Source organism: Notolepis coatsorum (assembly GCF_963971535.1).
Source record: "Notolepis coatsorum genome assembly, chromosome: 2".
NCBI classification, from domain to species: domain Eukaryota; kingdom Metazoa; phylum Chordata; class Actinopteri; order Aulopiformes; family Paralepididae; genus Notolepis; species Notolepis coatsorum.
The window spans coordinates 194,618,414-194,632,517 of record NC_140166.1 but is presented as its reverse complement, the minus strand read 5'-3'; the positions used below and the strand labels follow the sequence as shown (position 1 = coordinate 194,632,517).

Sequence of the window (14,104 nt, the reverse complement as noted above, 5' to 3'; positions counted from 1 at the left end):
TTTTTTTATCTCAAATCTACACTTCTTCCTAAAGAAGCGCCTTTACTTTTGTTTAAAAAAATAAAATAAAAAACGCTTTAGTCTGGCTTTGCTTGATGTGCATACTGTTCCATAATGGAGATACCAGTGTAAAATTTTTTGTTTCTGGCCGTCTTACTCTTTACACCAGGATCACAGCAGGACATAATGCTGGCTCTTGTGTTACGGTGGTGTTTGTTTCTTACCATATCCACATTTGAGGACATGTACTCTGGGGCTCTACCATTAACTATAGCATACATGTGGTTTAGTTTTTTTTTTTTTTTTTTTTAACTTAAATTTTTATTAACATTTATAGACAAACAACACTTACACAAAAATGGATCCCATAACACAATATGAAAGAATGTAGTGAACATAAATGGTTACATGAATAGCATTGTTGGTTATATGTTTCCACTACAGTTGTTTTTCCAGGCACTTAATAAAAAGACTGATTGTATTCCTTTTATACTAAATTTCTCTTTGCCTTTTGATTCACCCATTTACAAACCACATCTTCCTTGATTATTAATACAACATTGTTAAACAGACATAAATAATAAAGTACAAAAAATGTAATACAATTGTAATACCAAAAAAAAATAAAAATAAAATCAGAAAATACTAACTAAGTCAAAAGTGTGTGACATGGGTTCAGAGACCCTCCTTGAACCTCTTTCCTCCTTTACCCTTCGCCCTCTTGTGATGCATTTGGTTCTTCCTCTGTGATGTCGTTTTCGTTCCCCTTGTAATCCTCCCACTTTCCCCATCTTTCTCCAAATTTCTCTTCCTGTAACCTCAGCATGTGTGTTATCCTGTATCTCCTCCACTATTCCTACCCATTGTGCTATTGTCGGTGGGTCTTCTTTGTACCACAGTCTTGTTATTGCTTTTCTGGCCGCTATCAACATTATCTTTATTAAATATTTGTCCCCCCCCTTGTATTCCCAGTCCCACGTGTGTCAGGTCTCCTAAGTAAAGCACCAGTCCTGTTCATGTGGTTTAGTTTTAATTGTTTGACTATCCTCAACTGGTAATAATAACCCAACTTTTTTCCTACAATATTAAAAACTTGATCACTCCATGGTGTCCAATTTGTTCTTTAAAATGATGAATTCCAATGAGGGACTCTAGCTTCAAATCAAAAGGCCACAAGAGACGATATAAAACACATGTGTACATGATGCCATATGTCCTTCATTCATTGGGGCGAACTTTTTATCACCCACTATAGCACAAGGACATAAGGTGCATCCAATGAGCACCCATTCTAGTTTATTCACATGATCAACACATAGTGTTAACAGTCACGGCTGTCTGGTTCATGGTGTTGCATGCAAAGTGTTTTTCCCCTTGTGTTATGTAACCTGTTGACAATAGAAGGTGATAGTAGGTGACAGGTAGACGTGTTTCCGACTTGACCACAGCCTGTACTAAACAACACTGACCTAGCTTCTAAACCACATATATCGCACTCAAATAATTTGCTCCTTTTCACAATGGTGTTTGATTGATTGATTGATTGATTGATTGAAAACTTTAAAATTAATCAGGACATAATATGACATGACATACAGATAGACAGTACTGCTACATCTATACATTTATGACATACCAGATTTGCAAATACAGTACTGTTTGTGATACAAAAAGAGTCCAGAAAAGAGAGTATATACATTTGACGTAAAAACTGTACATTGGAGGAGGTTGGGTAGGTGGGGGGGCGGGGGCTGTACATTGGAGGTGGTTGAGTGGGTGGGGGGGGGGGGGGGGGTAGGAGGGGGGGGGACACACTGTACAAGCAAAACTGTACATTGGAATATTGACAACCATACTTGGTCACGTGTTGCTGATGATGATAATGTTGTCCTATTGGGTGACTCTGAATGAAAGAAAATGTAAACCATTCCTAAAACGCATTCCCATTGACACTGAGCTGATCATCAGCTTTTCTGAACACATGCACAGAGTACAGACGCATGCTCAAGTTGTGCTCTATTGACTATATTCGCATTGGTGGCCATTTTGCTCTTATGTCATGCTATGTCAAGATACACTATACGACCGGGGTGCCCATGTACATGTCAAAATACTTCCCAAAGGTCAGTGAATACCACAACCACTACACCAGAGGAAGCTCAACAAATCATGTTAAACCCAGATTCGGCTCAAACAAGGGACTAAACACGTTTCGCAATTATGCCACAACAATGTGGAACGCCCTACCCAAAGCTGTAAAGGAATGTGAATCCCTGCCCACATTCAAAACCGCTCTTAAAGAGCACCTACGGGAGGCTGCAATTCGAAACTGGCCACCGTAAATGCCCAAAACCCCCACCACCTCCTAATAGACAGTCTCCTCCCCACCGCATGTATATATTCCCTCCCCGCCGTATGTATATTTCCCTCCCACCCACCCACCCCCTCCTAATGTACAGTCCCCTCCCCATCATATGTATATACTCTGTCAGGATCTAGGGGTAACAGTACTGTATATTTGAATACCGCTTATGTCACAAATGTATCAGTACCAAATACCTATATGTCCCTATGCCATAAATGTCATGTATGTTGTGTATGTCATAAATGTCTATATGAATTGAAAATGGGGGACCCTGATGGAAACAAGACAAACGTCTTTCTCAGGTCTGCATCCCCTTAACAATTGTATGTATTGAGCCGTACTGTATTGTACCCATTCTGCAATCTGTTAAATAAAGTTTTCATTCATTCATTCACTCAGGTTGGGAACAGGGTGGAAAGAAATCCCAACCTGAGCATGACATGTGAGCAAAATGGCCGCCATGTGAATAGGGAAAATTGCACGTCAGCACCACACACAAAATAAATGACTGAAAGGCTCCGGCAGCACGTCCACACTGGATTATTCCAAGCCGCTTTACGGTAAACTCAACATTGAAGGTTGACCTGCAGGAAAACAAACCCTGTCTAGACGTTTTCCCGGGTGGAACTTGACCTAATTCTTCCCATGGGAAATGTGTGTATGAACTAGTGTGGCTGTAGCGTTTCCCAACGCCAATTACTGTCCAAATAATATGTACATGTCAGGTGGACTGGATTCTGTCCCCGCACGAGGTGAAACAGAATGTAAACGTGTGGAGTCGTTAAATAACATTATGTTGATAACTATTTATAATTATTTATGGCTGCCTGAACAAGAATACAGCAAATGAGTCTTACACGTAGTAAACTTTCACATGACGTTGCCGACCTATGAGAAATGTGTAGCACCTGGGTCTTTAAATATTATATGTTGACATGAAGGAATGGAGGTGTGGGGGTTGCATAAGGGACCTGAGGAGGTGCTTGCATAGTGTGAGACACACAGCCAGACTTGGGAATGACACCCATCCAGTTGCAGCCAGCCTGAGCCCTGGCTAGCCACATCCCCCGCTCTCTCTCTCTCTCTCTCTCTCTCTCTCTCTCTCTCTCTCTCTCTCTCTCTCTCTCTCTCTCTCTCTCTCTCTCTCTCTCTCTCTCTCTCTCTCTCTCTCTCTCTCTCTCTCTCTCTCTCTCTCTCACTCACACACACACACACACACACACACACTTTACTTTACCTCTGTTACTCAGTCTCATGCACACACACTCATATTTATTGGCATTGCAGAAGGGGTGTGAGTGCTTGTGGACATAGGCAGGATGAGAATATATTTAGCTGGGACTCTTGCCATGTCAGGGGAGGAGATATGGGAGGTTTTTACACCCCCTTCTAATCTGCAGCGGGATGGCTGGCGTGGTGCCCATACATACCTTCATGACTGACAGCTAGCTAGTGGCTACCATATATTATCCACACATCTCAGCATAGTACTACAGCTGAAGCTAAATCATGGGGCAAAGCAGGGGAAAGGTGAGGCCCCACAATCACTAACCCCACTTTCCTCTATTCCAGCTACGCCCTCTTCAGCCTATAATATCATGAGGCAAAAGCAGGGCAAAGGGGAGGCCTTGTCACAAATCACTCACCCAACCTACGCCCTCTTCAGCCTACATATATCATGGGGCAAAAGCAGGGCAAAGAGGAGGCCTTGTCACAATCACTCACCCAACCTACGCCCTCCTCCTCAGCCTACATAAGTGTAAACAGGGACACACTTGGGGGAACTCTGAGGGCCTGGCTGGCCACTACCTTCTACCTACATAGTTTATGGTCATATGAAGGAGAAACATCAATCTACAACCAGGAATACAATTACTATGCATTATATTCATACTGCGTTTTCTTTTCTTTTTCTCCCTTTGTATTTTTAACTGCGACCAGGAGCTCTAGAGCCCGCTCTGTGAAGTGGTTCGTCCACAAAAGTGTCCCCACCCTCCAGCAGCCACAGTTTTCACCCCTAGGAGACTGAGACATTTGGAATAGAGGTCAAGTGTGTTTGTGTTTGTGTTCATATAGACTGGACGGTAATGGCTAGAAGGCATCCACATTACAGCTGGCTGTGTTGCATCGTGGACTCCATGACCCACCTTGGCAGCTTTATAGTCTTACTGAGGTTCAAGAGAATATATAAAAACTTGATTAGACTTAGACTATAATGAGGCTACTGGAAGAGTTAAGATATGGCCACTGCCGTGTGATGGTTTAACACATCAGCATCAGGGGGGGGGGTTATGTTATATATTATGTATATTTTTCCAAACCGTGTCAGGTGCACGGCGGATTTGATCTAAAAGTAAGGGCAGATCAAATCAAATCAAATTTATTTGTAAGGCACGACAACACACGTTAATGTCCCCATGGGCCGTACACGTCTTCTTTAAACAAGTCAAGAAGAAACATAACAATAAGTCAAGAACAGAACAAGAACACCATAAGGTCCAACAAATTTAAAATAAATGCAAATAAATGAGATCTAGGATCAACCGTTTCCTCACTTCAGGCTATCAGAGTTCCCTATCATCAAGTTAATTATACTGACCTTAGATCAGTAGGCTCAGTGACAGATGTGCGTCGCTTGATATTCCCTTAGGGTTAGGGTGTACTGCCATCACGTGGCCGAGAGGATGTGGTCCAGTACACTGTAAAAAATAAATGTTTTTTCACGGGAAATTCACTGTATTATTTTACAGATTACTTTTGTTTTTCTACTTTAAGTGTAAATGCCATAAAAACAAGTAAATGACCTTTTATCAAAATATTAAGCATTAAATAAAGGTTGTAATCTGTAAATGTATTTGATTTTACTGTCATTTGACAGTAAATATTTGGCAACCATATTGATGCCAGAAATTTACCGTTTTCTTGCAGATTTTTTTCTTACAATGTAGGCTACTCTACCAAATAGCACATGCCTGGAGACCCCGTTCTCAGCCGCTAATTTATCGCTCAAGAGTCCTTTGTAGTTTATGGGTGGACTGGAAATTAAGTGATTCTGTAACATGCATATATGAAGAGTCCACACACGTTTTATATAGTACATTTAACGGTGTTTTATTTGAATGCAATGAGAAACACCTGTATTTCAAAATGAGTTTATATTTGGCAGAGTAGGGCTACTTTCATTCAGGAATTTACCGTTTATATAAACGGAATTCGATGACCAGGGTAAAGTGCGCCACCTGTCCATGTGTGCTTATTTTCACAATGTCAAATATTACTATAATAAGACACTATTAATGTTAACTGTCTGTAATCTATCACAATCCAGCTTGGTTTTCAAAGGAATTATATAAAAACTTGGAATTATAATCAGTCAAGTGTTGAATTCAACAAGCCCGTGCGTCATGACGCAGCAGACAGAAGAGACAGTTAAGACTATATGATTTATTTTCGGATAAAGAGACTTTCCCATAATAGCCAACTCTACCATTATTTTCTCCCATGATGCTATTTTAGATAGGCCAGGCAAAATATAGCCACCAGGACCTGAAATGCAAGATATTTTATAGGGGGGGGGGGGGTCTACCACTAGCTACTACCCTCTGTGCATGCGTAGACAAACTCATTTTATGAAAGTAAGCACTCATTACAAACATTCGAAGGCGTCTCAACCCAAACATTCACTGTGACAAAACAGTGCGCAACCGCATGACGGAGTGTGTGTTCATAACACCACCTGAAACATCACCCATATTCTCACAGAAGTGTCTAAATCAAATATATGCAGTTAATGTCCCAGTGTCGGGCTACTACTTCAGATAGAGACACCGAGACTTTAAGCCATGGAGAAGTTTGCTTTTCTATTCATCTGCCTTCTTCAGGTTCTGGTGCGTTTGGGCACCGGTCAGCACCATTTACGCACACCACGCGGACCTTGGAAACACCGAGTTCAGTGGGAGAATAACGGCCAGGTGTATAGTTTACTGAGCACCGGGACTGAATACCGCTCACCTATGCAGGCGAGGAGGCATCCACAGCTTTTACTGACAACAAAGAGGAATTTGAACCGACATCCTCCTGGTGTTCTGAGTAGATCTTCCAGAACTAGATCTGTGGATCTGGAGGAGAGATCCAGAGGCTATTCGCAACGAAACGGGCACAATCAAGAGGAAGCTACGGTTCTTGGTGCCGACTCGGGTCACTATTTGCTTGCCAGCGGACTAGTGCATACCACGGGCGCACGACGTCAGCCTGACCCGCGCACCGCACCCAGGAGAGAGGCTGTGGACCCGCGCACCGCACCCAGGAGAGAGGCTGCGGACCCGCGCACCGCACCCAGGAGAGAGGCTGTGGACCCGCGCACCGCACCCAGGAGAGAGGCTGTGGACCCGCGCACCGCACCCAGGAGAGAGGCTGTGGACCCGCGCACCGCACCCAGGAGAGAGGCTGTGGACCCGCGCACCGCACCCAGGAGAGAGGCTGTGGACCCACGCACCGCACCCAGGGGAGAGTCTGTGGTTGAACCGCGCATCGCACCCAGGAGAGAGTCTGTGGTCGCGGGATACCCAGGCGCGCGTCGCCCGCAGCAGCCCACATCTAACGGCACAGCACCCAGCTTTCAGGAATTCTCTGGCAGCGGTGTCCCGAGAGGAGGACGAAGTCCTACTGGGGATGATGTTAGCTCACCGGTTCCACCACCACCACAAGTTACGGCGTCACCGGCAACATCACCAGACTTTACGCACAGCCGGGACGCTGGTATGCGATTGGAGAGCCTAGAATCAACTGCCCGGCCACAAATCACAGCTGGGTTTGTCAATAATTCTGAGAATGAAGGCAATGGACGCGTTCAGCGGCCATCCAGTTTAGGGGACACTCAGAGTGCGCAAAGAGCGCATTCCATAACCAGAGTGATACCTGAGACAAATGTTTCCTCCACCGTGGTGGTGTCCAACAATGCTGTGGAGACACAGTTCCCCCGTCCACGGCCCGAAAGAACGCGTTCTGCAAGTAATATGATAAGTGATCATACGAGGGATCCACGTAGCAATCATCACAGAAACTCAGTTTTCTATAATATGTACCCACCAGAAGGCAGGACCGCTCCCCCTGCACGTCGCCCCCCTGGAACGGGCTATGGCACCAGGTTCTTCCACAATGGTATGGCAGACTGGATAATTTTAAACCAAAGGATATCAAATGTATTTAGCAAACATGCGTTTTTTTAATTTAATATGTTTTTGTTAAGGCTATTCTCTATTTTTAGCATTCTGTGGTTGAACCATGTGAAGTAAATATATAGGATATCAGTCACTTCAAGAGTAAATATTCATTCCAAAACTGATTTAGTATTGTGCAGGCTAATAGGACTATCAACTTATTGTGTTTTATTCAACATGTGTATTTTTCATTTTATTTGGGGAACCATTTTAATCTTTCCCAGACCCACATGTGGGTCCCGACCCACACTTTGATAAACATGGTGCCACATGAAGCTCAACAGCTGTTGAGTTACTCATGACAGGTGGTCAGGTTCAACACTGTGGATTGGTTGTATTCCTCAGGTCTCCCAGACCTGGTTCCAGATCCCTACTATATCCAAGCTGCCTCTTACATACAGAGAGTGCAGATGTATGCTCTCCGCTGTGCTGCAGAGGAAAACTGTCTGGCCAGGTAACCATTCATTCATTTACGCTATATTTTAACACTGCATCAAATTAACAATCACATAATAACAACACCATCAATGACTTAATGAAGTCAGTCAGTCAGTCAGTCAGTCAGTCAGTCAGTCAGTCAGTCAGTCAGTCAGTCAGTCAGTCAGTCAGTCAGTCAGTCAGTCAATCAATCAATGAGCAAGTAGGTTTAGATAAGTCAATCAATCATTGAGCAAGTAGGTTTATATAAGTCAATATAAAAGGAACATTTTGATTGACTGTGTACAGTATCTCTTGTTTTTTTTATACCCTTTCAATGGTTACATTTGTATATGCTTCCTAGACATCCTTGGCCCAGTCCCATTTAAGAGATATAGTAGGGGGAATATGCTGGCAAGCTCTCTTCCACCAAGTAAAATAAGCTCTAAAATTAAACCTATGGATTCCTGAGATTAATGTAAAAACTGTTGAAGCCCCCCTCCCAAAAAAAACAACCCAGGGACCTAAATCATAATAATATCAATAGCCTGAGAGAGCTTACTGTGCCAGATACGGTCCCGTAACAGACATTATATCTTTGGCTTGTTGCGTGTTGCTAACCTCCTAACCAATCACAGCCTCTGTAGGTGCCCTGGTCTTACCAAAACCATCTGCTTGTTGATATCATCTTAAAGATCCAAGCCAATGTACAAATATGATGCTTAGTGCTGGAGTGCTTTGGGGAAACCGGGTCAAAGTCTCTGTTGTCTCTGCAGGTCTGCGTACCAGCGCAGTGTGCGGGACCTGGACTACAGGGTCCTGCTGCGGTTCCCCCAGAGGGTGAAGAACCAGGGAACAGCAGACTTCCTCCCAGTGAAGCCAAGACATGAGTGGGAGTGGCATAGCTGTCACCAGTGAGTTCTCACTCACTCACACACACACACACACACACACACACACACACACACACACACACACACACACACACACACACACACACACACACACACACACACACACACACACACACACACACACACACACACACACACACACACACACACACACACACACACACACACACACACACACAGGGGTACTGTGTTCACTATCACAGAAGCATCCTTATTTCTTGTTATTCCAGCAGGAAGTTAAATTGTGTGCAATGCCGGGGGCAGCTGGGTTGTGTAGAGGTCTGGGCTCTCGCCTATACCACCACAGAGACCTATAGGTTAAATTCCCAGCAGCGGTACCTCCAGCTTGATCAGTCGTCCCTATGAACACAATATTGGCAGTGTTTACAGGTGGGGTATGAGTCCTGGCTGTTGCAATAGCGACTCCTACTGTTCAGTAAAGAGAGGATCTGGGGGAGATAGCGTGAACCTCAGTACGTGATACACTCTTCCAGTGAAACTCCTGGCTGGTGACCACATGTATCGGAAGAGGCATGCGGTGGTCTCCACCCTCCCCAGTAGGGTATCACAACGACCAGGAAGGGAATTGACAAATTGGGGATATAAAGAAAAAAAGGAAAAATAAATGCAGTTGATTAATTCAGATATGTGACACATTTGGCTTCACCAAGGTTTTACTCACTCCAGCCTGTTTTCCGCTAGGGTCTTAGAGAGTGATTTAGGGTCTTAGAGAGTGATTTAGGGTCTTAGAAAGTGATTTAGGGTCTTAGAGAGTGATTTGGGGCATTAGAGAGTGATTTAGGGTCTTAGAAAGTGATTTAGGGTCTTAGAGAGTGATTTAGAGTCTTAGTGATTTAGGGTCTTAGAAAGTGATTTAGGGTCTTAGTGATTTGGGGTCTTAGAGAGTGATTTAGGGTCTTAGTGATTTAGGGTCTTAGTGATTTAGGGTCTTCGATAGTGATTTAGGGTCTTAGAGAGTGATTTAGGGTCTTATAGAGTGATTTAGGACCTTAGAGAGTGATTTAGGCTCTTAAAAAGTGATTTAGGGTCTTAGTGATTTAGGGTCTTATAGAGTGATTTAGGGTCTTAGTGATTTAGGGTCTTAGAGAGTGATTTAGGGTCTTAGAGAGTGATTTAGGGTCTTAGTGATTTAGGGTCTTAGAGAGTGATTTAGGGTCTTAGAGAGTGATTTAGGGTCTTAGTGATTTAGGGTCTTAGAAAGTGATTTAGGGTCTTAGTGATTTAGGGTCTTAGAGAGTGATTTAGGGGTCTTAGTGATTTAGGGTCTTAGATAGTGATTTAGGGTCTTAGATAGTGATTTAGGGTCTTATAGAGTGATTTAGGACCTTAGAGAGTGATTTAGGGTCTTAGAAAGTGATTTAGGGTCTTAGAAAGAGATCTTTCAAAGAAATTGACATTCACTTTCCGCCCCTTTCTTTCCAGAAAATCAGTCTTAGAAATAGTAAGAAATGAGGCGCTCGCCACGAATGCAGAGACGCTGGGCTCGCCTGTTTGAGCCCAGCGCTCCACATTGCTTTCAGTTTAGCTGGTCGTTCATACTAATACACATTGGCCGTATTAGGGGGTGGGAAACTGATGGGTGGGGATCGGGCGTTGTGGACAGCGACTCCTACAGGTCGGTTGGTGCGCCTGCGCAGTAGAATCAGGAGGTGTCGGGGGCAGCGTGAGCCTCCCACGCGTTACTCCTCGCCACTGAGAGATCGAGCTGCGCAGGTGAAAAGATGCGACTGCTGTTACCTCAAGTACCGGAGGGGACTTGTGCTATGTATGACTTAGTCCACATTGCAGCCGGCTTGTGGGAGGCAAGAAACAGCGTTCGTGACAGGGGAGGGTTGAATTGGATGATACGAAATTGGGATGGGAGAAAATATAGAAAATGGGAGAAAAAGTGGATAAAAAAAAATTATCATCTATTCGTCATTACAAGTCGGTACAACTCTCTGTCTCTCCAGGCACTACCATAGTATGGAGGCCTTCAGTAACTACGACCTGCTGGACATCCCTACGGGGAGGAAGGTGGCAGAGGGGCACAAGGCCAGCTTCTGTCTGGAGGACACTTCCTGTGACCCTGGGATACGACGACGCTTTGCGTGCACCGCTCACACACAGGTTGGCTGCTTATTAATTAATTCATTAATTCATTAATTTAGTTTCATTGATTTATTAAATGTTGATTGTTCATTGTTGATTGTTTAATCCATTCATTAATACACCACAGTACCATGAATACACACATTTGTTAGTGTGGGAGGCCCACAATGAATCCACAACTCAGTCTTTCAATTCAGTCATTAATTCTTTTTCATTGATTTACGTGGGTGGTTGATTGACTGTTTCATCCATCATCCATCCATCCATCCATCCATCCATCCATCCATCCATCCATCCATCCATCCATCCATCCATCCATCCATCCATCCATCCATCCATCCATCTACAGTATTTACCCATCCATCCATCCATTAATTCATTCCATACATAACAATCATTGGGTGAACTATACATTACAATAGCATACATTCATGCATTTTGGCATGCAGTCAGAAAATCCATGATGATGACATAAACATGTGTCTACAGCCACATGTATATAACCTCTGTCTATACATGTCTGTCTGTCAGGGGCTTGGTCCAGGTTGCTATGATACATATCACGCCAACATTGACTGCCAGTGGATTGACATCACGGATGTAGCACCAGGAAACTACATCCTCAAGGTATGACCATAGCTGTTTGATTTGACCTATTTATCTCTTGAGTTGCTATGTAAACAGAATGTCTTGTGGATGGGGTTAGCTTGTCAAAGGTGTAATTTAACAACATGAATTAACATTGATTATGGTCCTGTTCCATGTAGGTGTGTCACAGCATTTCCAGTGAGAGAGCAGACAATACCAGGGCCCTGGCTAACCTGTTATTACACCTGTGTTTACCCTTTGATGATATGTCAAAATGGTCGCTGTGAAAAGGGCCTATTTTACAGTCACAACTGAAATAAAGAAATGTCTTTATAATTTGTTCATTTACAAAGGCAATTTGAATACAGCTCTTGTTTTCAATGAGAGCAAGTGGTATTTAGTTAATTGACAAGCTTTAAGTAGCCTATTTTCTTTTCAGATGCCAAACAACAGTCAGAATTGTATCTGTATCTCATGTCTCAGAACATAGAACATAGAGGCACAGTACTGCAGTCAGTGATGTTCATCACCACAATCATCTCTGTCTGCTTCCCAGGTGACAGTCAACCCTTCTCAACTAGTACAGGAGTCTGATTTCACCAACAATGTGGTTCGCTGTGACATCAGATATACAGGGACCCATGTCCAGGCCAGGAACTGCAGGATAACTGCGTAAGTGAGACACACAGTGCACCAACTAAATTCTGGAAAACTCCTGTGATTAAATCATTAGTATTACATTATAATGTATTCGCTAGTCTGCATATTTAATTATCGTTCAGTTGTTTTTTAAGTTTACAAATATATTTGGCTTAGTGAAGATGATATCTGTCCACTGATATCTGTCCTTTGTTTTACAGAAGCTAACCTGACTGATTGGGGACCATCCACTGCACCCAGCTCACAAGGATACATGTAGTCAATGTGTGCTTGTTGGCATCAATATACTGAACTGCAGATACTTTCTGCCTCAGCACGTTTACAGTGAGCTATCCGCTACCTTCCAGGGTAATCTCTCTCTGTAATAAATGATGATGTAACTACAGTGAGTTGGGTTAAAACCTTGGGCCAAGTTATTTTAATTTGTAATAAAGTTTTTTTAAACAATGCATGATATCACATTTGGTTGCATGTGTGCAGTAGCCTGAGGCAAAGCCTTGAAAAGCATTTTACCATGATTTACAAATGTAATCAAAACAAACTTCTCTCAGAGAAGCCGTGTAAATTCAGAGTAATTTTGTATGTCTGAGTTATTTGTAAGAAAGTCAGTAGTGCTCTTGTCTTTGACCTTTAAGTGTTGAAATGAGCCATGTATGTGTGCTGTTTTACAAAACAGTAAATCCAAAAGTTTCCCATGTACTGTATGCATTTTATCTGTATAGTGTGTAAGGCATTTTTGTAGACAAGCTTTGTACTGGTAAAACACACTGCCACTGTTCAACAGTGCAATTAATATTTTGTATATTTTGTTATTTTGGAAATGTTGTTGGTATATGAATGTTTGTAAGTTGTACTCAAAGGGGAATGCCTCCCATTTTTAAGAAATCACGTAAGTTATTTCTGTGCCCAGTTCAGTCAATATTTGTGAACATGAAACATTCTCTCCTAAAGCTATAAATCAATTATCAGAGAGAATCCTTCTGTGATGTCACCTGAATGTATAAATTCGGGGCTGCTCCATAGACAATGAATGGGGCTCTGGACCATGATATGTATGAGCTCTTTCACGCAAAAATCGCTTTCAATTCTGGTTCTGACCCATTAGTAATACTAGAACATAAACCTAATTCCAGTGTGTGAACTTAACCCTTTCACTGCCACACTACAGAAGGTTAACCTTTCACTACCAAGGTAGTGTGGTAGTGAAAGGGTTACCCTTCTGTAGTGTGGTTGTGAAAGGGTTAACCCTTTGTCGTGTGGCAGTGAAAGGGTTAACCATCTGTATTGTCGCAGTGAAAGGGTTTGGTAGACAATTCTTCCTTTGGTAGTGTGGTAGTGAAAGGGTTAACATAACATTTTATGGCTCCGCAAAGTCAGTGCCCCTTTCATTATATATGGAGCAACCCCAGATTTTACGTACAAGTGAGTGGTGCATGTTTGCAAATATTGACTGAACTATCCTGGGGCACAGGAATAACATATGGGTGGTGACCTCTTAAAATGAGTGACATTCCCCTTTACTTTTTACTGTTGTACTTGACAATAAAGGTTGCCATAATCTTCTGACACCAAAACCAATAAAGACTCAAACCTTGCTCTTTACTCTTTGCTCTTTACATTCTCTGAAGGATGGATGGATATAATCACGTCCAATTCATGGGATGATTTTTGTAGAGATATTTCAAATAATTGTGTCATACCATCTTGTCACATGCAATTAGCAGTCTGGCAGTTTTGTATGAAAGGTCTCTGGAGGCTCTGAGTGCCACATTTCTTTAATGATTTAAAATAACACAGTCTTACCTCAAGGAAATGTATGAAGTGATGCC

General features: G+C 42.8%; 1 protein-coding gene across 1 annotated transcript; it reads left to right on the top strand.

The window, feature by feature from the left end:
* The first annotated feature begins 6,188 nt into the window (after positions 1 to 6,188).
* Positions 6,189 to 13,763, top strand: loxl5a (lysyl oxidase-like 5a). The gene is made up of 7 exons (XM_084307370.1): positions 6,189 to 7,525; positions 7,930 to 8,038; positions 8,778 to 8,915; positions 10,889 to 11,045; positions 11,559 to 11,654; positions 12,172 to 12,287; positions 12,476 to 13,763. The coding sequence occupies exons 1-7, from the start codon at positions 6,208 to 6,210 to the stop codon at positions 12,480 to 12,482; spliced, it is 1,941 nt and encodes a 646-aa protein (XP_084163496.1). The 5' UTR covers positions 6,189 to 6,207; the 3' UTR covers positions 12,483 to 13,763.
* The last annotated feature ends 341 nt before the right edge of the window (positions 13,764 to 14,104 follow it).